The sequence below is a fragment of the Entelurus aequoreus genome, linkage group LG08 (genome assembly GCF_033978785.1).
Source record: "Entelurus aequoreus isolate RoL-2023_Sb linkage group LG08, RoL_Eaeq_v1.1, whole genome shotgun sequence".
NCBI lineage: Eukaryota > Metazoa > Chordata > Actinopteri > Syngnathiformes > Syngnathidae > Entelurus > Entelurus aequoreus.
Genome location: NC_084738.1, coordinates 64,466,708 through 64,492,830, shown reverse-complemented (window position 1 = coordinate 64,492,830; position 26,123 = coordinate 64,466,708). Strand labels below are relative to the sequence as shown.

At 37.9% G+C, this 26,123-nt stretch overlaps 2 protein-coding genes across 5 annotated transcripts in view; one reads left to right on the top strand and one right to left on the bottom strand.

The window, feature by feature from the left end:
- Window positions 1-16,633, bottom strand: part of LOC133656421 (RIMS-binding protein 2-like) — a 106,341-nt gene extending 89,708 nt beyond the window's left edge. The window contains exon 1 of the mRNA XM_062057501.1: window positions 16,599-16,633. Coding sequence (XP_061913485.1) covers window positions 16,599-16,633 — 35 coding nt within the window. The remainder of the gene's footprint in view (window positions 1-16,598) is intronic.
- The window catches only part of LOC133656145 (liver-expressed antimicrobial peptide 2), a 128,479-nt gene that overhangs the window by 64,456 nt on the left and 37,900 nt on the right, over window positions 1-26,123 (top strand). For all 4 annotated transcript variants that reach the window (XM_062057029.1, XM_062057030.1, XM_062057028.1 and 1 more), the window contains one exon: window positions 18,684-18,764. The gene's annotated coding sequence lies outside the window, so the exon portion shown is untranslated. The remainder of the gene's footprint in view (window positions 1-18,683; window positions 18,765-26,123) is intronic.

Below are 26,123 nucleotides of genomic sequence, written 5' to 3'. Positions count from 1 at the left end.
AGGACATGTTACATCATGTGAATAATATAAGGACATGTTACATCATGTGAATAATATGAGGACATGTTACGTCATGTGAATAATGAGGACATGTTACATCACGTGAATAATTTGAGGACATGTTACATCACGTGAATAATATGAGGACATATTACATCATGTGAATAAATTGAAGACATGTTACATCATGTAAATAATATGAGGACATTTTACATCATGTGAATAATATGAGGACATTTTACATCACGTGAATAATATAAAAACATGTTATATCACGTGAATAATATGAGGACATGTTATATCATGTGAATAATATGAGGACATGTTACATCATGTGAATAATATGAGGACATGTTACATCATGTGATTAATCAGGTACATGTTACATCATGTGAATAATATGAGGACATGTTACATCATGTGATTAATACGAGAACATGTTACATCACGTGAATAATATAAGGACATGTTACATCACGTGAGTAATATGAGGACATGTTACATCACGTGAATAATATGAGGACATGTTACATCATGTGAATAATATGAGGACATGTTACATCATTAAAATGAGGACATGTTACATCATTAACATGAGGACATGTTACATCATTAACATGAGGACATGTTACATCATGTGAATAATATGAGGACATGTTACATCATTAACATGAGGACATGTTACATCATATTAATATGAGGACATGTTACATCATTAATATGAGGATAGGTTACATAAATAATATGAGGGCATGTTACATCATTAATATGAGGACATGTTACGTCATTAATATGAGGACATGTTACGTCATTAATATGAGGACATGTTACATCATTAATATGAGGACATGTTACATTATTAATATGAGGACATGTTACAAGTATGAACGTTGATTGGAGGTTGAGAGGGAGATTCATCAGCACATTTCTAGACGAGACAGAGCAGCTGACGCCAGCGTTAAGACGTGTCTCTCTTCATCCGTCTTGAAGGTGCGTTCTCCTCCAGCTCTGCATGCCGGTCCTCTCATGAATTCATTAAATGCACACGCTCACAAAAGATAACTTGGCTGGGAGACAAATTCTGTGTCTCATGATGACTTTTATCTCATCTCACTCGACAAGCTGCATGTAATGATTTCCCTTAATGAGTGAACTAATTCATTATCATGAGGAGCAGTCATTCCCAGCTCCAACGTGCCACGAGAACATCTCACTTCACTACTTGGTCACTTCTGTAGGCCCATAAAACTGTTTCCTCTAAACCATAACGCTAAATATGTCAGATGATGCTGCTGCCAAGGATCCCAGGGAAGGTCCCACCCTTGTGTGTGTGTGTGTGTGTGTGTGTGTGTGTGTGTGTGTGTGTGTGTGTGTGTGTGTGTGTGTGTGTGTGTGTGTGTGTGTGTGTGTGTGTGTGTGTGTGTGTGTGTGTGTGTGTCCACCTTGTCGGTGGACAGATGGAACCTTTTTGTGGAGCAAATGCTCCAAGCGGAGTCCTTTGGATGGATGTCAGAAAAAGGAAGCCTTTGTGAAACGTGCCTGGACTAAATATCACAAGTTGACCATTGTCTCAATTTGTGTGTGTGTGTGTGTTGTACAAACAGCACCTGGTCATACTTGGATGCCTTCAGGTGACAGCCGATTGGTTGAAGGTTCAGACGGTGTTTCTCTTGCAAAGCCACATGAAGATTTGCCCTCTGAAGGGGAAAAAGCCAATAGGGTTGTGAACGATAAACCGATGCGACAGAGTATTCGGTTCAACAAGTGAGCGATTAGATTGCATCGGTAGCAGACTCCTCAATCAATGCGAATAATCCATGAATTCCTAGCTGAATCGGTTATAGAGTCATGGATGGGTTATCGCGAGACTTTGCATGGGTCATCCAGATTACAATATGCGTCAGCGTCTCTAAAACAACGCGAGAGCTGAAGCTACTCGCCAAACGCGGTAGCCGCCTAGCTGGTATTAGCACGAGTGGTAAACAAGAGACAACACGGAAAATGAATGTGGAGGAGAACGAAAGCGTCAGTCTGACCGAAGGTGATAATGGACCGAGAAAGATTTTTAAAAAACCCACTACAGTGGTGGAAAGAGCAGCAGGACTTGCCACTGCTGTCATCTCTCGCTAAAAGATGCTGCATCCCGGGGTTGTGCCGGGAAACGCACTCCTGCCGTAAAATGCACCCCCTGACGCGGGAGCGCGCTGACGTCACTCTTCTCGAAAAGTATATCTAAACTCGGCTGTAATGACCGAAGTGGCTGAAATCGCCTCTTTTAAATCGCCTCGTTCGGCATAAAAAAGTACATAAAGTGAAATAATCCAAGTTTTCTTTACTTGTGGATGGATTAAAAATTGTGAGCCTTTAATGATTTCGCCGTCATTCAAGTGGCTGAAATCGCCTCTTTCGGCATCAAAAAGTACATCAAGTGAAACACACGGAATGTGAACGTGTGTTCAGTACTGCGGGAGACATTGTTTCCACAAAACGTAGTCTGCTCAAACATGAGCATGTGGATCAGTTGATTTTCCTTAAAAAAATCTGCCCTCCAAAAAAACAGAGGACTGTGATGATGAAAATGCACAGGCATAGTGTAAGTGAACTACTGCTTTTTGACCTGGGAAACGGTACGTCTCACACAGTAGTTTGATTTTTCTTTTTACATATGTATTTATTTTCTCTATTCTTTTACACAAAGCACTTGTCACTGTGCTCATTGTTGCCACATTTTGAGATGTGTTATAGGTGTGTAACTTGTTTACATTGTAATGTTGCACCTTTGTTACCTACCTCTAGTGTTCAAAACACTATATGCTCAGGTTGAAATATTGAATCTTTGTTACCTACCTCTAGTGTTCAAAACACTATATGCTCAGGTTGAAATATTGAATGTTTGTTACCTACCTCTAGTGTTCAAAACACTATATGCTCAGGTTGAAATATTGAATCTTTGTTACCTACCTCTAGTGTTCAAAACACTATATGCTCAGGTTGAAATATTGAATCTTTGTTACCTACCTCTAGTGTTCAAAACTATGCTCAGGCTGAAATATTGCACTTTGTTGTTACTATTCTCTGCTACTTTTACCTCTGGAGTTCCCATCCTACAATTCAGTCAGAATTTTTTTGGTCCATGTCCAAAGATAAATACATTGACATGTGGTTTTGTTGTTCTGTTTTTTTTGCCAGTGCCGTGAAGCCACAATGCTTGGGGATTTGGAGTCTTGAATATTAACCGTCAAATCGAATCGTATCGTTCGGAATCGAATCGAATCGAATCGGTCTGTAATAAAAGGATATCGTTTTTGAATCGAATCGTAACCTGTGTATCTAGATGCATATCGAATCGTTTATCAGAGAGAGATGTGCAACCGTAAAAGCCAACAAGAAAAGAGCATGTTAGCTTGCATGCTAACATGTTATGACATACAGCAGAGGAGAAAAGAGCATGTTAACTAGCATGCTAACTAGAGATATCTGATAATGGCTTTTTTGCTGATATCCGATATTCCAATATTGTCCACCTCTTAATTACCGATTCCGATATCAACCGATACCGATATATACAGTAGTAGAATTAACACATTATTATGCCTAATTTTGTTGTGATGCCCCGCTGGATGCATTAAACAATGTAACTTTACCATGAATTGATTAACGTGGACCCCGACTTTACCATTTACCATTACCATTACCATACCGTTACCATTTAGTGGTCAATTGTACGGAATATGTACTGTACTGTGCAATCTACTAATACAAGTTTCAATCAATCAAAAACAAGGTTTTCCAAAACAAGAGAACAACTTCAACTCCAGTTATGGAAAAAAGTAGCGGGGGGCGTATATTGTAGCGTCCCGGAAGAGTTAGTGCTGCAAGGGGTTCTGGGTATTTGTTATGTTGTGTTTATGTTGTGTTACGGTGCGGATGTTCTCCCGAAATGTGTTTGTCATTCTTGTTTGGTGTGGTTTCACAGTGTGGCGATTATTTGTAACAGTGTTAAAGTTGTTTATACGGCCACCCTCAGTGTGACCTGTATGGCTGTTGATCAAGTATGCCTTGCATTCACTTATGTGTGTGTAAAAGCCGCATATATTATGTGACTGGGCCGGCACGCTCTTTGTATGGAGGAAAAGCGGACGTGACGACAGGTTGTAGAGGACGCTAAAGGCAGTGCCTTTAAGGCACGCCCCCAATAATGTTGTCCGGGTGGAAATCGGGAGAATGGTTGCCCCGGGAGATTTTCAGGAGGGGCACTGAAATTCGGGAGTCTCCAGGGAAAATCGGGAGGTTGAAACCGATACTGATAATTTCCTATATTATAATTTTTAAAGCATTTATCGGACATCTCTAATGCTAACATGTTATGACAAACAGCAGGGAAGAACATAATGTGTTAACTAGCCTGCTAACATGTTATGACATACAGCAGGGGAGAAAACAACATGTTAACTAACATGCTAACCTGTTATGACATACAGCAGAAAAGAAAAGAGCATGTTAGCTAGCATGCTAACATGTAATTAACTACAGCAGAGGAGAAAAGAGCATGTTAACTAGCATGCTAACATGTAATTAACTACAGCGGGGGCGTCCAAACTATGGACTGCTGGAGTCTTTAGTCTGGCCGTCACAAGTCTATTAAGAAGTCAGGCCCGCGGTGGGTTTGAGCCTAATTTTGATTATCGGTGAGGTTAGTCGCAACAATTTTTCCGCCATCTTGTGGTGGGTGTTAGTATTGAAGGAGTATTATTTTGAAAAGTTACTAAGCACAGTATTACTTGATATGACCCGATCTAAACAGCTTGTCCCACTCATGGCGCAAATAAGTTACAGCCAACACATAAAGTCAACACACATGACACTTTGTGGACTTTAGAAAACATGTCCAAGCACCATACATGATTTAACATTACGCCCATATAAATCCAAGGAAGGCGGGGCACACCCTGGAAAAGTGTCCACCTCACAGATAGACAACATTCACACACTATGGACCATTTAGTGTTGACAATCAACCTATCAGGTACATGGTCTTTGGAGGTTGGAGGGGCCTATTCCCAGATGCATGTCTTTATATATATATATATATATATATATATATATATATATATATATATATATATATATATATATATATATATATATATATATATATATTGATGCGCTTGTAGCGCGAAAGCAAGACAACTTGAAATATCTTTGACGCACAAAGGCGTGCGCCGTTTATTCAAACAAAGAGCAGAAGTATCTTTTTACATAAAGCAACTCAAAATGGCGGTCACAAAAAAACCAAAAAAACCCCACCTTTGGGTAAAACTCTTGGGGGCCGCACTGAATTACTCACTCTTAACTGCATACATGAATGGTAAACAAGAACAACATTGTTATGTGCACTATAGAACAATGGCAGTGAATAATGACGACAAAGTCAAGTAAACAGGTGTGGTGAATTATGTCCTTAAAGCAACCGCTACAACATATTATATATACATATGTTTGTATGTAATCCATGTGTGTAAATATATTATATTTGTATATCTATATTATATTTGTATATATTTTATATTGATTTAATACATATATATGTATAGGCATGTGTGTGTATATGTACAGTATATGTATGGATGTATGCGTCTGTGTATGTGTAAATATATATGTATGTGTATATAGACAAAACCCATACATACATGTATGGGTGTATGTATGTACTGTATGTGTATGTATATACAGTCGTGGTCAAAAGTTGACATACACTTGTAAAGAACATGATGTCATGGCTGTCTTGAGTTTCCAATAATTTCTACAACTCTTATTTTTTTGTGATATAGTGATTGGAGCACATAAAAACTTCTTGGTCACAAAACACATTCATGAAGTTTGGTTCTTTTATGAATTTATTATGAGTCTACTGAAAATGTGACCAAATCTGCTGGGTCAAAAGTATACATACAGCAATGTTAATATTTGGTTACAAGTCCCTTGGCAAGTTTCACTGCAATAAGGCGCTTTTGGTAGCCATCCACAAGCTTCTGGAAAGCTTCTGGTTGAATTTTTGACCACTCCTCTTGACAAAATTGGTGCAGTTCAGCGAAATGTGTTGGTTTTCTGACATGGACTTGTTTCTTCAGCATTGTCCACACATTTAAGTCAGGACTTTGGGAAGGCCATTCTAAAACCTTAATTCTAGCCTGATTTAGCCATTCCTTTACCACTTTTGATGTGTGTTTGGGGTCATTGTCCTGTTGGAACACCCAACTGCGCCCAAGACCCAACCTCTGGGCTAATGATTTTAGCTTGTCCTGAAGAATTTGGAGATAATCCTCCTTTTTCATTGTCCCATTTACTCTCTGTAAAGCACCCGTTCCACTGGCAGCAAAACAGGCCGAGAGCATAATACTACCACCACCATGCTTGACGGTAGGCTGGTGTTCCTGGGATTAAAGGCCTCACTTTTTCTCCTCCAAACATATTGCTCAATATAGCTCAATTTGTGTTTCATCTGACCACAGAACTTTCCTCCAGAAGGTCTTATCTTTGTCCATGTGATGTCAGATGAAACAAAAATGGAGCTGTTTGGCCACAATACCAAGCAATATAAACTTTTGACCACGACTGTATACGTATGTGTATATAAACAAAACCCATACATACATGTATGTGTACATGTATGTATGGGTGTATATATATATATATATATATATATATATATATATATATATATATATATATATATATATATATATATATATATATATATATATATATACATATATACATGTATATATACGTATATACACATACATACATATATATATATATATATATATATATATATATGTATATGCATATATACACATACATACATATACAGTATATACAGTATGTATGTGAGCGTGTTACTTTACATCAGGGGTGCTCACACTTTTTCTGCAGGCGAGCTACTTTTCAATTGATCAAGTCGCGGGGATCTACCTCATTCAAATATATAATTTATATTGACTTATTTATGAAATATATGTTTTTGTTAACAAGTTAAAGGTGTTTAATGATAATGCAAGCATGTTTAACACATATAGTTAATATTTTTAATAAATTAAAGGTGTTTAATGATAATACAAGAATGTTTAATACATATAGTTAATATTGTTAACAAGTTAAAGGTGTTTAAAGATAATGCAAGCATGTTTAACACATATAGTTAATATTGTTAACAAGTTAAAGGTGTTTAAAGATAATGCAAGCATGTTTAACACATATAGATTCCTTTCTTTCATGAAGACAAGAATATAAGTTGGTGTATTACCTGATTCTGATGACTTGCTTTGATTGGAATCAGACAGTGGTGTTGATAACGTCCGCATTTTCAAATGGAGTAGAAAAAAAGTCCTCCTTTCTGTCCAATACCACATGAAAGTGGTTGGTTTTTGGCATCTTATTTGTCCAGCTTCCATACTCCTCTGTATACACTTTACAAGAAATACATTGGCGGCAAACTCCGTAGCTTGCTAGCTTGTGCACACCAGCTTTCGGAGACTCTTAGCGCAGGCAGGAAGAAGCAGAGCTTTTATTGTGAAGGCAGGAACTGTGCAGTCGGTCTTTGGAGTTTTGACGACAGGTACGGCGCCAGAGTCTGTTGAAATAAAAAGTGTTTCTCGCCTTCCTGTCTGTACATTCTTCTTAATAATGAGCTGGCAGCAGCCAGCGTCATCTCAGAAGACCCTCGGGTGCCGTGAATGTCAATCAAGTGACGAAAGTGACGTCATAGTGAAGATTTATGCTCGCTCATTTTTAGGACTATTTTTTTAATGCCTGGCTGGCGATCGACTGACACACCCTCCGTGATCGACCGGTAGATCGCGATCGACGTAATGAGCACCCCTGCTTTACATGCAGTCGGCCATTTCAAAAAAATGTTTGCCCAGTGCAACCCCGAAGTCCGAACGTGTGGACTCCCCTGACGTGGAGTATGTTGCTAGGCAACACATTAGTGACGCCAAAAGTGGACTCAACACGACTTGTGTCTTCAAATGTGTTACGTAAGTAAGAGATGAGACTTTAAGACGCTGCCTTGACGACAGAAGCTACTGGAGCAGTCAGGGAGGATGAAGGAAGTGTTGAGGAAAGAGAGAGAGCGAGAGACCATGGCTGCTTTGGGGATAACACCTTGGAAAACGTTATACCACTCAGGAGAAGCAAGAGCAACCCATGAAGGATTATTATGTCACACCAGAAGTACAGTAACTAGAAACATCATGAAGTCATGGGGGAAGGTCTGGGTTCCATTCTTTCACAACTAAATCTTTCAGGACAATTGTCAAACTGACAACATTTCAATTTGTGACATCACAATCTATATATAATAATTTATAAATCTAGAAGGATGGTTGTTTGTATAAATCTATATATAATAATCTATATAAATCTGAAAGGATGGTTGTTTGTATAATTCTATATATAATAATCTATATAAATCTAGAAGGATGGTTGTTTGTATGAATCTATATTTTATAATCTATATAAATGTAGATGGATGGTTGTTTGTATAAATCTATATATAATATATATACATCTAGAAGGATGGTTGTTTGTATAAATCTATATATAATAATCTATATAAATCTAGATGTTGTTTGTATAAATCTATATATAATAATCTATATAAGTCTAGAAGGATGGTTGTTTGTATAAATCTATATATAATAATATATATACATCTAGAAGGATGGTTCTTTGTATGAATCTATATATAATAATATATATAAATCTAGATGGTTGTTTGTATAAATCTATATATAATAATCTATATAAATCTAGAAGGATGGTTGTTTGTATAAATCTATATATAATAATCTATATAAATCTAGAAGGATGCATCCAAGATTGGTTTTATGTGTTCTTCGTGGTCACACACCAAGGTAAGTGTTGCCACTAAGAACACATGAAACATTAAAGGTGAGTGTTGCCAACCATGCTGGGGGCATCCCTCTCCTCCTAAACACTCATTTAGCCTCTGGTCCTCCATCTGTTCAGTCGCCAGCGTCTCAGTAGGCATGTAGTTGACTGTAGATCCGTACGCTTTATGTGATCATTCCTACGTCTACAGGAAGTCATTTAGCACAAAAAAATATGTTGTAATTGTCTACCCTTTCCTCTCCTTATGCTGGTCACACACTGCTGTGGGGTGGCCTTGGAATTGTGCCTGTCATTTACAATCCTTAACATTTGTTTTTCTTTTTTTATGTATTCCAACCCCTAAACAAACACTAGCAAGAGTCAGCTAACAATATAGGTAACAGGAAAACGCTCTAATAAAACATCCAAAAACCTCCATCCAGTTTTTATACACACGCTGTAATTATATATGTCACGTAGTAACATTCATAACAACATGTAATATTTACATATTTTGATCATTTTAAAGTGTATTCATTTCACAGACGCATCACAACGTTCACTTTCCCTTTAACAACAACAAGACTACTAATCATGGCAGACTTGATGAGAGACAACAAAGACTACTTTGGGATAAATGATGATCTAGAAACTTCTATTTTTGAACCTGAATATAAGGAGGATAATCTACAAGTTTTAGAAACCAAACAGATGCAGCTTTAGTCAAACACTAAGCATCATGTAGCAGTATTGCTAAGGGATAACAAGATTTACAAACTGTGGAGGGAGATGTAGCCAGCGCTGCCTGCAGTAGCAAAAGTCACCGCCTCTGTCCATGGTGCTGAGGACAGAGCACCATCAGACGGGGGCATAGCAGTGCTGACGGCGAGACACAGCACTGCCACGCCCCCGTCTGATGGTTATCGGCATTTTGAGGTTTCAGCCTTTTTTTTTATTAGTATCGGCTCTTTTACAACAGAAATACATGAGCAGATACAGTACATATACAAACTGTGTGATTGCAGTATTTAGTATTCAAATGTACATACACATCCTGTGTGATAGCAGTATTTAGTATTCAAATGTACATACACATATCGTGTGATAGCAGTATTTAGTATTCAAATGTACATACACATACTGTGTGATAGCAGTATTTACTTTTTAAATGTACATACACATACTGTGTGATAGCAGTATTTAGTATTCAAATGTACATACACATACTGTGTGATAGCAGTATTTACTATTCAAATGTACATACACATACTGTGTGATAGCAGTAATTACTATTCAAATGTACATACACATACTGTGTGATAGCAGTATTTAGTATTGAAATGTACATACACATTCTGTGTGATAGCAGTATTTAGTATTGAAATGTACATACATATACTGTGTGATAGCAGTATTTAGTATTGACATGTACATACATATACTGTGTGATAGCAGTATTTACTATTCAAATGTTCATACACATACTGTGTGATAGCAGTATTTAGTATTCAAAGTACATACACATACTGTGTGATAGCAGTATTTAGTATTCAAAGTAATAATTAGTGGGGTGAAATGTAGGAGAAACGGATCTCCAAAGGAACCCTTATTGAGTCACAATTGAAATGTGGGTGGTTGATGAGCCTTCTGTGTGCCTGTGGGTGGCTATATCTCTCTAAGGCCATTGGGGAATGTATGTGGTTTTAGGTTGTGATTTCTTACTTTATTTATTATTATTATTTAAATTGTTAGGAAGAAAAAAAAAACATTATTTGATGTTTGTTGGACAATTCATGTCGTTCGTACGTGTCTGAAAATCAATAAATGTTTAAAAATAATAATAATTAGTGAAGTAGATCAATGATAAGCACTGCTCATTCACCAGCACGTTTGTCCTGCTTGATAAAAGTTCTCTTTTTGCTGAAGCCCATTTTTAGGAATAACAATGACTCTTATTGTCAATGATTCTGCCCAAATAAGTTTCAATGTCCGACATTTATTTGAGTTCTTCTTGCCTCTCAAATCTTTACATTTTTGCCAGGAAGTCCAGTTTTTGTCCTTATTTCCTGGCATCTCCCGGTCCTGTTTTGTGTGTTTTGGCTACTGCAGCCATGGCGTCGCTCGATAAACCTCCACCCGCAACACTCGGAGCGTGGGCTCATTAACTCTAAAGCAGGGGTGTCCAAAGTGCGGCCCGGGGGCCATTTGCGGCCCGCAGCTAATTGTTTAGCGGCCCGCCACACATTCTGGAAATGCCATTGCAAAAATCAAAAGAACATAAAAAAAAGTGGAATGAAGTGAAATCTAACTACAAACCCCGTTTCCATATGAGTTGGGAAATTGTGTTAGATGTAAATATAAATGGAATACAATGATTTGCAAATCCTTTTCAACCCATATTCAATTGAATGCACTACAAAGACAACATATTTGATGTTCAGACTGATAAACATTTTTTTTGTATATATAATAATCATGAACTTTAGAATTTGATGCCAGCAACACATGACAAAGAAGTTGGGAAAGGTGGCAAAAATTACTGATAAAGTTGAGGAATGCTCATCAAACACTTATTTGGAACATCCCACAGGTGAACAGGCAAATTGGGAACAGGTGGGTGCCATGATTGGGTATAAAAGTAGATTCCATGAAATGCTCAGTCATTCCCAAACAAGGATGGGGCGAGGGTCACCACTTTGACAACAAATTCGTGAGCAAATTGTTGAACAGTTTAAGAAAAACTTTTCTCAACCAGCTATTGCAAGGAATTTAGGGATTTCACCATCTACGGTCCGTAATATCATCAAAGGGTTCAGAGAATCTGGAGAAATCACTGCACGTAAGCAGCTAAGCCCGTGACTTTGGATCCCTCAGGCTGTACTGCATCAACAAGCGACATCAGTGTGTAAAGGATATCACCACATGGGCTCAGGAACACTTCAAAAACCCACTGTCAGTAACTACAGTTGGTCGCTACATCTGTAAGTGCAAGTTAAAACTCTCCTATGCAAGGCGAAAACCGTTTATCAACAACACCCAGAAACGCCGTCGGCTTCGCTGGGCCTGAGCTCATCTAAGATGGACTGAAACAAAGTGGAAAAGTGTTCTGTGGTCTGACGAGTCCACATTTCAAATTGTTTTTGGAAACTGTGGACGTCGTGTCCTCCGGACCAAAGAGGAAAAGAACCATCCGGATTGTTATAGGCGCAAAGTGTAAAAGCCAACATTTGTGATGGTATGGGGGTGTATTAGTGCCCAAGACATGGGTAACTTACACATCTGTGAAGGCGCCATTAATGCTGAACGGTACATACAGCTTTTGGAGCAACATATGTTGCCATCCAAGCAACGTTACCATGGACGCCCCTGCTTATTTCAGCAAGACAATGCCAAGCCACGTGTTACATCAACGTGGCTTCATAGTAAAAGAGTGCGGGTACTAGACTGGCCTGCCTGTAGTCCAGACTTCTCTCCCATTGAAAATGTGTGGCACATTATGAACCCTAAAATACCACAACGGAGACCCCCGGACTGTTGAACAACTTAAGCTGTACATCAAGCAAGAATGGGAAAGAATTCCACCTGAGAAGCTTAAAAAATGTGTCTCCTCAGTTCCCAAACGTTTACTGAGTGTTGTTAAAAGGAAAGGCCATGTAACACAGTGGTGAACATGCTCTTTCCCAACTACTTTGGCACGTGTTGCAGCCATGAAATTCTAAGTTAATTATTATTTGAAAAAAAAAAAAAAAAGTTTATCAGTTTGAACATCAAATATCTTGTCTTTGTAGTGCATTCAATTGAATATGGGTTGAAAAGGATTCGCAAATCATTGTATTCCGTTTATAATTACATCTAACACAATTTCCCAACTCATATGGAAACGGGGTTTGTAGAAAATGTTGCAATGTTAACACAAAGCTGCCATGCAGGCTGTTTTATTTCTTTTGTCTATCTTTATGTTCCTTTTCTTGCCATTGCTAAAAAAAAAACAAAAAAAATCAATAATAATGAATTATTGTCATCTTCAAGGCTCCAATTACTTCAAATATTTCACATTAAAATGTTTTATGTGAAAAAATATTGCATATATTGTGTGGTTGCCATATAAAAACATCCAAGTTTTCTTTGACAAAAGAGCATAAAACAAACAAAATAATAGCTCAAACGTAAAATCGACAGATATATCTGAAGTTGATCTCGTAACTTAAGTGTTGAAAGTAAAACAAGTAATAATACAAAATTATCACTTTATGAGTGGGGTACCTTTTGGATCCCAAAGATATTTAGTGGGATTTTATTTATCTTTTCACTGTGATTAATCAAAAATAATAATGAAAATAAAATCAATGGTGTCATGCATTTTTGATCTTTTCAGGGCTCCAATTACTTCACATCAAACATTGCTTTCTGAATGTTTTGGGCGGTGGGGGAAATACTGCATATTTCAGTTTTACTATAAAAAACAAAGTTGTCTTTGACAGAAAAGGCATATATAATAATAGGCAATAATAATTTGACTTGTTTTTAAAATTTTAATGACTGAGACCCTTTACGGGCCCCAGTAGCCCTAAATGTTAAAAAAAAAAAATCTATATATTTTGTTATGGTTTAAAAATGAAAAATATCAAAATGGCCTCCGCGTGCTTTAATTTTTCCGTGTGCGGCCCTCAGTGGAAAAAGTTTGGACACCACTGCTCTAAAGGCTTAGTGGCCACATGCGTGGACAGCACCTTTTAGCTCTTATTTCCAAAAGTGTGTACACTACTGAATTAGGGGTCTTATGGCCGCTTATGTAGACACTTATACTGCCATCTGGTGGTGTCAGAAGAGTATAACATACAATGGAATTTGGAAAAAAAAGTGTAAAAATAAGAATTAGCATGTCACTAAACATGAAGTACATGTTTGTGTACTTATGGACTAAGTACATCATATCAAAAGATGATTCTTAGTTTTTATTCTAATTAGGGTCCAATAAGCCCAAATAGCAAAGAGAAATTAAAAAAGTATGTAAACAAACAACTTGGGCCTTAAGATGTTAAAGGAGCGCCACGAGTTTCATGATCGATCAAATAACGCGACAGAGATGGATATACATGAAGACGACAGAAAATATATTTCAGACAAAAATGCAAACGTTGTGTAAATATGTTGACAAATATGATTGGATTATATAAGTAAGGAAGAGCAGGCAGCAGCTCACACATTCTCATACTTTCTGTAACATCCAGAAAGAAATGTTGTCAGCCATCTTGAAAAATGTCTCAACTATAATCTACGTGAAGGAGCCCAGAAATTTTTTTTATTTTTATTTTTTTAATGTTGACAATATTTCAGGAGGAAACCTTACATAGTGTTATAAAATGGTATACAATGGAGTAGAAGAGTTATTGTGATGTAGAGAAATGTCTTATTTTGACCAATTTTCATAGGAGATGTTCCATATTTAGAAACAAAATGTTGATTCTCATCTAGACACACCTAGTAAAAGTGTTTGATGATTTTTGATGATAAATTAAACACAACATTAGCGCCACATAAAACATTATGGGTCTGATTTACTGAGATCCAAACAGCGTGTGCAAACAATAAAATAGTGTGTACTAGGGCTGCAACTAACGATTCATTTGATAATCGATTAATCTGTCGATTATTACTTCGATTAATCGATTAATAATCGGATAAAAGAGACAAACTACATTTCTATCCTATCCAGTATTTTATTGGAAAAAAACAGCATACTGGCACCATACTTATTTTGATTATTGTTTCTCAGCTGTTTGTACATGTTGCAGTTTATAAATAAAGGTTTATAAAAATAAATAAATAATAATAATAATTATTTAAAATAAAAAAAAACTCTGCGCATGCGCATAGCATAGATCCAACAAATCGATGACTAAATTAATCGGCAACTATTTTAATAATCGATTTTAATCGATTAGTTGTTGCAGCCCTAGTGTGTACTATGAGTGTGCATGTGATCTACTAAGATTGTGTGTGCAATTGAAAAGTAGTGCAGACCGTCTTACTTGAATGATGATTTTGCGTGTACTATATGGGTCGTCACCATGGAGACACTCATTTACTGCACACTCACATGGTCATGCCTGTACCTGTGTGCCAGGTGTTGAACCAGCAGCACACATCCACAATCTTGAAGAAAATGCGTAATGAAAGGCGTCTTTTTCATCCATCCGTCCATTCATTTTCTACCGCTTGTCCCTTTGTAGCAGATGTATTACACTGAACCAAAATAAAAGTGTGACACTTTTTATTTTGCTCCCATTTTTCACAAGTTAAAGGCCTACTGAAAGCCACTACTACCGACCACGCAGTCTGATAGTTTATATATCAATGATGAAATCTTAACATTGCAACACATGCCAATATGGCCGGGTTAACTTATGAAGTGCAATTTTAAATTTCCCGGGGAACTTCCGGTTCAAAACACCTTTGGAGGATGATGTATGCGCGTGACGTCGCGAGGTCAACGGAAGTGTTTGAACCCTATTGGACACAATACACAAAGCTCTGTTTTCTTCGACAAAATTCCACAGTATTCTGGACATCTGTGTTGGTGAATCTTTTGCAATTTGTTTAATGAACAATAGAGACTGCAAATAAGAAAGTTGTAGGTGGGATCGGTGTATTAGCGGCAGACTACACCAACACCATGAGGTTGTGTTGTGTTTGAGCTGGATAGCAGACGCACTACGGTGAGTACAGCTTTGGGTTCCAAACATTTGATCGCTTGCCCGTACGTTCGTGTCGATATGTGCATGTCACGTACGTAACTTAGGGGAAATATATGTTTCTTGCCGACTCTGATGGCGGCCAGGGTGTCGTCGAAAGCTACAACGCCCGCCGCCGCAGCTAAGTTAGCTTCTATTTTTTTAGCTTCGCCAAGCTGAAAATTATTAACCGTGTATTTACATGTTCATGGTTTAATAGTATTGTTGATTTTCTGTCTATCCTTCCAGTCAGGGTTTTTTTAAATTTTGTTTCCATCTGCATTTTAGCCTGATGCTATCACGTTAGCTATGTACCTAAAGTGTTTCGTCGATGTATTGTCGTGGAGATAAAAGTCACTGTGAATGTCCATTTCGCCTTCTCGACTCTCATTTTCAAGAGGATATAGTATCCGAGGTGGTTTAAAATACAAATCCGTGATCCACAATAGAAAAAGGAGAGAGTGTGGAATCCAATGAGCCAGCTTGTACCTAAGTTACGGTCAGAGCGAAAAAAGATATGTCTTTCACTGCATTGTAGCACTCTAACGTTCCTCATCCACAAATCGTTCATCCTCGCTCAAATTAATGGGGTAATCGTCGCTTTCTCGGTCCGAATCTCTCTCGCTCCATTGTAAACAACGGGGAATTGTGAGGAATCCTTCCTCCTGTGACGTCACGCTACTTCCGGTAGGGGCAAGGGTTGTTTTTATCAGATACCAAAAGTTGCTAACTTTATCGTCGTTGTTCTATACTAAATCCTTTCAGCAAAAATATGGCAATATCGCGAAATGATCAAGTATGACACATAGAATGGATCTGCTATTCCCGTTTGAATAGAAATGTTTTATTTCAGTAGGCCTTTAAAGTCAAAGATCTAAAACTTTGACGATACACACAAAATACCTATTCCTCTTAAATATTGTTGACAAATCTGTCCAAATCTGTGTTAGCCAAGGTAATCCATCCCACCTCACAGGTGAGGACGGCTGGATGTACTGCCACATTCTCTGAAAGGCATTTGTAGATGGCTTATGGTAGAGAAATGAACATTGAACTCGCGGGCAACAGCTCTGGTTGACATTCCTGCAGTCAGCATGCCGACTGCACGCTCCCTCAGAACTTGCAACACCTGTGGCATTGTGCTGTGTGATAAAACTGCACATTTTAGAGTGGCCTTTTATTGTGGGCAGCCTAAGGCAGTGTTTTTCAACCTTTTTTTGAACCAAGGCACATTTTTTTCAATGAAAAAATGCGGAGGCACACCACCTGCAGAAATCATTAAAAAATGAAACTCAGTAGCCAATATTGACAATAAAGACTTGTTGTCGCAATTGTTGGATATGACTTTAAACCAGGCAGCATGGTGGCAGAGGGGTTAGTGCGTCTGCCTCACAATACGAAGGTTCGATCCTGCGCTCGGGATCTTTCTGTGTGGAGTTTGCATGTTCTCCCCGTGACTGCGTGGGTTCCCTCCGGGTACTCCAGCTTCCTCCCACTTCACAAGACATGCACCTGGGGATAGGTTGGTTGGCAACACTAAATTGGCCCTAGTGTGTGAATGTGAGTGTGAATGTTGTCCGTCTATCTGTGTTGGCCCTGTGATGAGGTGGCGACTTGTCCAGGGTGTACCCCGCCTTCCGCCCGAATGCAGCTGAGATAGGCACCAGCACCCCCCGCAACCCTGAAAGGAACAAGCGGTAGAAAATGGATGGATGGACTTTAAACCATAACCAACCATGCATCTCTATAGCTCTTGTCTCAAAGTAGGTGTACTGTCACCACCTGTCACATCACGTCGTGACTTATTTTGAGTTTTTTGCTGTTTTCCTGTGTGTAGTGTTTTAGTTCTTGTCTTGCGCTCTTATTTTGGTGGCTTTTTCTCTTTATTTGGTATTTTCCTCTAGCAGTTTCATGTCTTCCTTGACCGCTATTCCCCACACCTGCTTTGTTTTAGCAATCAAGAATATTTTAGTTGTTTTTATCCTTCTTTATGTTTTTATCCTCCATTGTTGATTGTCATGTCATGTTCAGATGTACATTGTGGACGCTGTCTTTGCTCCACAGTAAGTCTTTGCTGTCGTCCAGCATTCTGTTTTTGTTTACTTTGTAGCCAGTTCAGTTTTAGTTTCGTTCTGCATAGCCTTCCCTAAGCTTTAATGCCTTTTCTTGGGGGCACTCATCTTTTTTAAATTTTTGGTTTAAGCATTAGTTACCTTTTTACCTGCTTGCTGGCTCCCGCTGTTTCCGACATCTACAAAGCAATTAGCTACCGGCTGCCACCTACTGATATGGAAGAGTATTACACCGTTACTCTGCCGAGCTCTAGACAGCACCGACCACTCAACAACAGCACATCATTTGCAGACTATAATTACTGGTTTGCAAAAAATATTTTTAACCCAAATAGGTGAAATTAGATAATCTCCCACGGCACACCAGACGGTATCTCACTGCACACTAGTGTGCCGCGGCACAGTGGTTGAAAAACACTGGCCTAAGGCACACCTGTGCAACAATCCTACGGTTTAATCAGCATCTTGATATGCCACACCTGTCAGGTGGGAGGGATTTCCTTGGTAAAGAAGAAATGCTCACTAACACAGATTTAAAAAATGGGAGCAAAACAAAAGTGTTGTGTTTATATTGTTGTTCAGTGTGTATACATATATTTACTAAAAAGCGAGAACAAACAATTAAAAAAATACTAAAGTACACCAAATTGCATCAACTGAATTAATTTTACTCAGCCCTACTATTCATAGCAGTTATACAATTAGAAAATGATGTTGCTGAATGTGTGATAGGTCTAATGTTTGTTATTGCTGACGGTCCAAAATGTTGACACACAAATATCAGTTATCGGCCTCCTTGACCACTAATCATGGGCATAGGAAATAAAAACTAATCTCTAATGAACTTGTTGAATTAGAACTTTTTGCGTAACGAGGTGCAATGATGAATGATGACATCCAGTGAATGAATGCTGACTTTTACAGTACAGATATCATCTTAAGGTCACTGATGGATAATTCATCCACTAATCCGCCTCCACAGGTGCTGATCCATAAAACATACGCTCAGTGAGGGGCCGATCTGCCTTGGGATGCTGCCAGGGTGTGTTTGTGGAAATATACAGTATGTGCAGTCACACACACACACACACACACACACACACACACACACACACACACACACACACACACACACACACACACACACACACACACACACACACACACACACACACACACACACACACACACACACACACACACACACACACACACACACACACACACACAGGTTTGTCAATGCTTGAAGATGCAGATGGCAGTGTGTAATGTTGTTATGTCATCATCTGCCTGCATTAGCCTTCAGCTCTTCTTGTGTAGGCGCATTTATCATAAACACAGCTAATTATCATACTGTACATACAATATTATCATTGTATCATGCTGTGCATACACTATATATCATATTATCATGCTGTACATATACTGTATATCATATGATCATACTGTACATACACTATATATTATGTGGTAATACTGTACATACACTATATATCATATTATCAAACTGTACATACACTATATATATCATATCATACTGTACATGCACTACAGTATATCATATGATCATAATGGGCATACACTATATTTCATATCATACTGTACATACACTATATATATGATCATACTGTATGTAACCTATATATCATATGATCATACTGTACATACACTATCATAATATTATACTGTATGTACACTATATATCATATTACCACATTACAGGTATATTATAGAGCCACGTACGTGTGTTTTAGATCCACGTACGTGTGTTTTAGATCTGTGTACATGTTTTAGATCCACGTACAGTACATGTGATTTAGATCTGTGTATGTGTGTTTTAGATCTGTGTATGTGTTTTAGATCTGTGTATGTGTGTTTTAGATCTGTGTACGTGTTTTAGATCTGTGTATGTGTTTTAGATCTGTGTATGTGTGTTTTAGATCTGTGTATGTGTGTTTTAGATCTGTGTACGTGTGTTTTAGATCCACATACGTGTGTTTTAGATCAGTGTACGTGTGTTTTAGATCTGTGTACGTATGTTTTAGATCCACGTACGTGTGTTTTAGATCTGTGTATGTGTTTTAGATCTGTGTATGTGTGTTTTAGATCTGTGTACGTGTGTTTTAGATCCACATACGTGTGTTTTAGATCTGTGTATGTGTGTTTTAGATCTGTGTATGTGTGTTTTAGATCTGTGTATGTGTGTTTTAGATCTGTGTATGTGTGTTTTAGATCTGTGTATGTGTGTTTTAGATCCACATACGTGTGTTTTAGATCAGTGTACGTGTGTTTTAGATCTGTGTACGTATGTTTTAGATCCACGTACGTGTGTTTTAGATCTGTGTATGTGTGTTTTAGATCTGTGTATGTGTGTTTTAGATCTGTGTACGTGTGTTTTAGATCTGTGTACTTGTGTTTTAAATATGTGTACGTGTGTTTTAGATCCACGTACGTGTGTTTTAGATCCACGCACGTGTGTTTTGGATCCACTTACGTGTGTTTTAGATCTGTGTATGTATGTTTTAGATCTGTGTACGTGTGTTTTAGATCTGTGTATGTGTGTTTTAGATCCACTTACGTGTGTTTTAGATCCGTGTACGTGTGTTTTAGATCTGTGTACGTGTGTTTTAGATCCACGTACGTGTGTTTTAGATCTGTGTACGTGTGTTTTAGATCCACGTACGTGTTTTAGATCTGTGTATGTGTGTTTTAGATCTGTGTATGTGTGTTTTAGATCTGTGTACGTGTGTTTTAGATCTGTGTACTTGTGTATTAGATATGTGTACGTGTGTTTTAGATCCACGTACGTGTGTTTTAGATCCACGCACGTGTGTTTTGGATCTGTGTATGTATGTTTTAGATCTGTGTACGTGTGTTTTAGATCTGTGTATGTGTGTTTTAGATCTGTGTACGTGTGTTTTAGATCCACGTACGTGTGTTTTAGATCTGTGTACGTGTGTTTTAGATCTGTGTATGTGTGTTTTAGATCCACATACGTGTGTTTTAGATCTGTGTACGTGTGTTTTAGATCCATGTACGTGTGTTTTAGATCTGTGTACGTGTGTTTTAGATCTGTGTACGTGTGTTTTAGATCTGTGTATGTGTGTTTTAGATCCACGTACGTGTGTTTTAGATCTGTGTATGTGTGTTTTAGATCTGTGTATGTGTGTTTTAGATCTGTGTACTTGTGTTTTAGATATGTGTACGTGTGTTTTAGATCCACATGCGTGTGTTTTAGATCCACACACGTGTGTGTTGGATCCCCTTACTTGTGTTTTATATCTGTGTATGTATGTTTTAGATCTGTGTAAGTGTGTTTTAGATCTGTGTATGTGTGTTTTAGATCTGTGTATGTGTGTTTTAGATCCACTTACGTGTGTTTTAGATCCGTGTACGTGTGTTTTAGAGCTGTGTACGTGTGTTTTAGATACACGTATGTGTGTTTTAGATCTGTGTACGTGTGTTTTAGATCTGTGTACGTGTGTTTTAGATCTGTGTACGTGTGTTTTAGATCTGTGTACTTGTGTTTTAGATATGTGTACGTGTGTTTTAGATCCACGTACGTGTGTTTTAGATCCACGCACGTGTGTTTTAGATCCACTTACGTGTGTTTTATATCTGTGTATGTATGTTTTAGATCTGTGTAAGTGTGTTTTAGATCTGTGTATGTGTGTTTTAGATCTGTGTATGTGTGTTTTAGATCCACTTACGTGTGTTTTAGATCCGTGTACGTGTGTTTTAGAGCTGTGTACGTGTGTTTTAGATACACGTACGTGTGTTTTAAATCTGTGTATGTGTTTTAGATCTGTGTACGTGTGTTTTAGATCTGTGTACTTGTGTTTTAGATATGTGTACGTGTGTTTTAGATCCACGTACGTGTGTTTTAGATCCACGCACGTGTGTTTTGGATCCACTTACGTGTGTTTTAGATCTGTGTATGTATGTTTTAGATCTGTGTACGTGTGTTTTAGATCTGTGTATGTGTGTTTTTGATAAAAAGTGAAAAGTTAAAGTGCCAATGATTGTCACACACACACACTAAGTGCGGTGGAATTATCCTCTGCATTTGACCCATCCCCACAGGGGAGCAGTGAGCAGCAGGGGTGGCAGCGCCCGGGAATCATTTGTTGATTTAACCCCCAAATCCAACCCTTGATGCAGAGTGTCAAGAAGGGAGGCAATGGGTCCCATTTTTATAGTCTTTGGTATGACTCGGCCGGTGTTTGAACTCACAACCTACCGATCTCAGGGCGGACACTCTAACCACAAAGCCACTGTGCAGGTGGCCTTGAGATATAGGTTTTGCAAATAATTTTGCTGCTATCATTTGTCATATATTTCACTTTCACTTTCAACAGGAAGCACAAGTCCACATGACCTTGATTTCCTGCAAACACAACAAATATTCACGGCAGATAAATAATTGACGTGACCCCATTGCACACTCGCTCACATGCACACTTGCAACATGGACACACAACTTTATGTTTCATATCATACACAAACACAACTTTACGTGTTATATCATACACAAACAACACAACTTTGTTTCACATCATACACAAACAACACAACTGTATGTTTCGTATCATAGACAAACAACCCAACTTTGTTTCTTATCATACACAAACAACCCAACTTTATGTTTCTTATCATACACAAACAACACAACTTTATGTTTCTTATCATACACTAACAACACAACTTTATGTTTCACATCATACACAAACAACACAACTTTATGTTTCACATCATACACAAACAACCCAACTTTATGTTTCTTATCATACACAAACAACACAACTTTATGTTTGTTATCATATACAAACAACCCAACTTTGTTTCTTATCATACACAAACAACACAACTTTATGTTTCACATCATACACAAACAACACAACTTTATGTTTCACATCATACACAAACAACACAACTTTATGTTTCTTATCATACACAAACAACCCAACTTTGTTTCTTATCATACACAAACAACACAACTTTATGTTTGTTATCATACACAAACAACCCAACTTTGTTTCTTATCATACACAAACAACCCAACTTTGTTTCTTATCATACACAAACAACCCAACTTTGTTTCTTATCATACACAAACAACACAACTTTATGTTTCACATGATACACAAACAACACAACTTTATGTTTCACATCATACACAAACAACACAACTTTATGTTTCACATCATACACAAACAACACAACTTTGTTTCACATCATACACAAACAACACAACGTTATGTGTGTTAGATCCACGTATGTGTGTTTTAGATCCACGTACGTGTGTTTTAGATCCACGTACGTGTGTTTTAGATCCATGTATGTGTGTTTTAGATCTGTACATGTGTGTAGATCCACATACTTGTGTTAGATCCACATACGTGTTTTAGATCCGTGTACGTGTGTTTAGATCCACGCATGTGTGTTATAGATCTGTGTACGCGTGTATTAGTTCCTCATATGTGTGTGTTAGAGCCACATACGTGTGTGTTAGATCCACATATATGTGTTTTAGATCTGTGTACGTGTGTTTTGGATCTGTGTACGTGTGTATTAGATCCACATACATGTGTTTTAGATCTGTGTAGGTGTTTAATCTGTGTACGTGTGTTTTAGATCTGTGTATGTGTGTTTTAGATCCACGTACGTGTGTTTTAGATATGTATATGTTTGTTTTAGATCTGTGTACGTGTGTTTGATCCACGTACGTGTGTTTTAGATCCACGTACGTATGTTTTAGATCCATGTATGTGTGTTTTAGATCTGTGTACGTGTGTAGATCCACATACAGTACTTGTGTTAGATCCACAGATGTGTTTTAGATCCGTGTGCGTGTGTTTAAATCCACGCATGTGTTATAGATCTGTGTACGCGTGTATTAGTCCCTCATACGTGTGTGTTAGATCCACACATGTGTGTTTTAGATCTGTGTACGTGTGTTTTAGATCTGTGTATGTGTGTGTTAGATCCACATACGTGTGTTTTACATATGTATATGTTTGTTTTAGATCTGTGTACGTGTGTTTGATCCACGTATGTGTGTTTTAGATCCACGTACGTGTGTTTTAGATCCATGTATGTGTGTTTTAGATCTGTGTACGTGTGTAGATCCACATACAGTACTTGTGTTAGATCCACAAATGTGTTTTAGATCCGTGTGCGTGTGTTTAGATCCACGCATGTGTTATAGATCTGTGTACGCGTGTATTAGTCCCTCATACTTGTGTGTTAGATCCACACATGTGTGTTTTAGATCTGTGTACGTGTGTTTTAGATCTGTGTATGTGTGTGTTAGATCTGTGTATGTGTGTTTTAGATCTGTGTATGTGTTAGATCTGTGTATGTGTGTTTTAGATCTGTGTATGTGTGTTTTAGATCCACATACGTGTGTTTTAGATCTGTATATGTTTGTTTTAGATCTGTGTACGTGTGTTTGATCCACGTACGTGTGTTTTAGATCCATGTATGTGTGTTTTAGATCTGTGTACGTGTGTAGATCCACATACAGTACTTGTGTTGGATCCACATATGTGTTTTAGATCCGTGTACGTGTGTTTAGATCCACGCATGTGTTATAGATCTGTGTACGCGTGTATTAGTTCCTCATACGTGTGTTAGATCCACATATGTGTGTTTTAGATTTGTGTATGTGTGTTTTAGATCTGTGTATGTGTGTTTTAGATCCACATACGTGTGTTTTAAATCTGTATATGTTTGTTTTAGATCTGTGTACGTGTGTTTGATCCACGTATGTGTGTTTTAGATCCACGTACGTGTGTTTTAGATCCATGTATGTGTGTTTTAGATCTGTGTACGTGTGTGTAGATCCACATACAGTACTTGTGTTAGATCCACAAATGTGTTTTAGATCCGTGTACGTGTGTTTAGATCCACGCATGTGTTATAGATCTGTGTACGCGTGTATTAGTTCCTCGTACGTGTGTGTTAGATCCACATATGTGTGTTTTAGATCTGTGTACGTGTGTTTTAGATCTGTGTACGTGTGTGTTAGATCCACATACGTGTGTTTTAGATATGTGTATGTGTTTGATCTGTGAATGTGTGTTTTAGATCTGTGTATGTGTGTTTTAGATCCACATACTTGTGTTTTAGATCTGTATACGTTTGTTTTAGATCTGTGTACGTGTGTTTGATCCACATACGTGTGTTTTAGATCTGTGTATGTGTGTTAGATCTGTGTACGTCAGTTTTAGATCTGTGTATGTGTGTTTTAGATCCACGTATGTGTGTTTTAGATCTGTGTAAGTGTGTTGGATCCACATACGTGTGTTTTAGATCCACATATGTGTGTTTGTGACGCCCGCTGATAGAAGATGTGTTCCTTCCCACATCACTAATCGTCACCTCCTGCTCATTTACTTTGTCTTTTTCTGTCTCATCTCCTTCTTGCTACTTGGGTCGTGATCGCAGCCTTTAGTGCGGTAGTTAAAGGGCGCACATGGAAGGAGGGCGTTGACAGTGACACACACACACACACACGCACAGACACACAGACGCACGCACGCACACTCAGGTAACCTGACAGCTCTTTTATCTTCTGACTTTAAAGGGGAACTGCACTTTTTTTGGAATTGCGTCTATCATTCACAATCCTTATGTAAGACAAGAACACATGTTTTTCTTTTTTGTGCATTCCAAGTTGTAAAATTGGGCAAATATGAGGTGGCTAACAATGCAGCTGATAGAATAAACACAAACATAATTAATATGGGTATATAATATGAGGATATAATGGGTTTTATTTTTTAAACTGTTTTATTAAAAAAATACAAATTAGTATTTTATTATTATTTGAAAAAATTAATTAAAATAGTAACTTTTCTAACACTGTGTGTCTATTCATTTTACCTATTTAAAAAATGACTTGGTTTAAAGATTCCAGAGTGTGTATAAATACTTTTGGAGCACATTCCATCGTACCACGTCAATAATGCTAACAGAGAGATCATTTTGGTGAGCTTAGTAGTGATGTGACATGTTCATATTGCAACATGCCTGCTAGCATACCATCTAGTACATCTACATCCGTGTGTTGGGTCGACATCATTGTGCAGCCAGCGCGTACTGTGTGCATGCATGTACGTAATCCAGTGCAAATACGTCTGTGTATGAAACATGTGACATGTGTGTGTGCCCATTGGACCTGTGCTGCCACGTGCCGACTCTCGCAAAATATATATATATATATATATATATATATATATATATATATATATATATATATATATATATATATATATATATATATATGAGATAAAGCAAGGGGAGGCTGGCTGATGTTACACATAGAAAGGCTGCAAAAGGAGGCCTCAGCATAACATTTCTTCCTGGCTTGCTGTCTTGTTGTGGTGTCACTCGCCCACACGGCCGCCAAGCACATGCA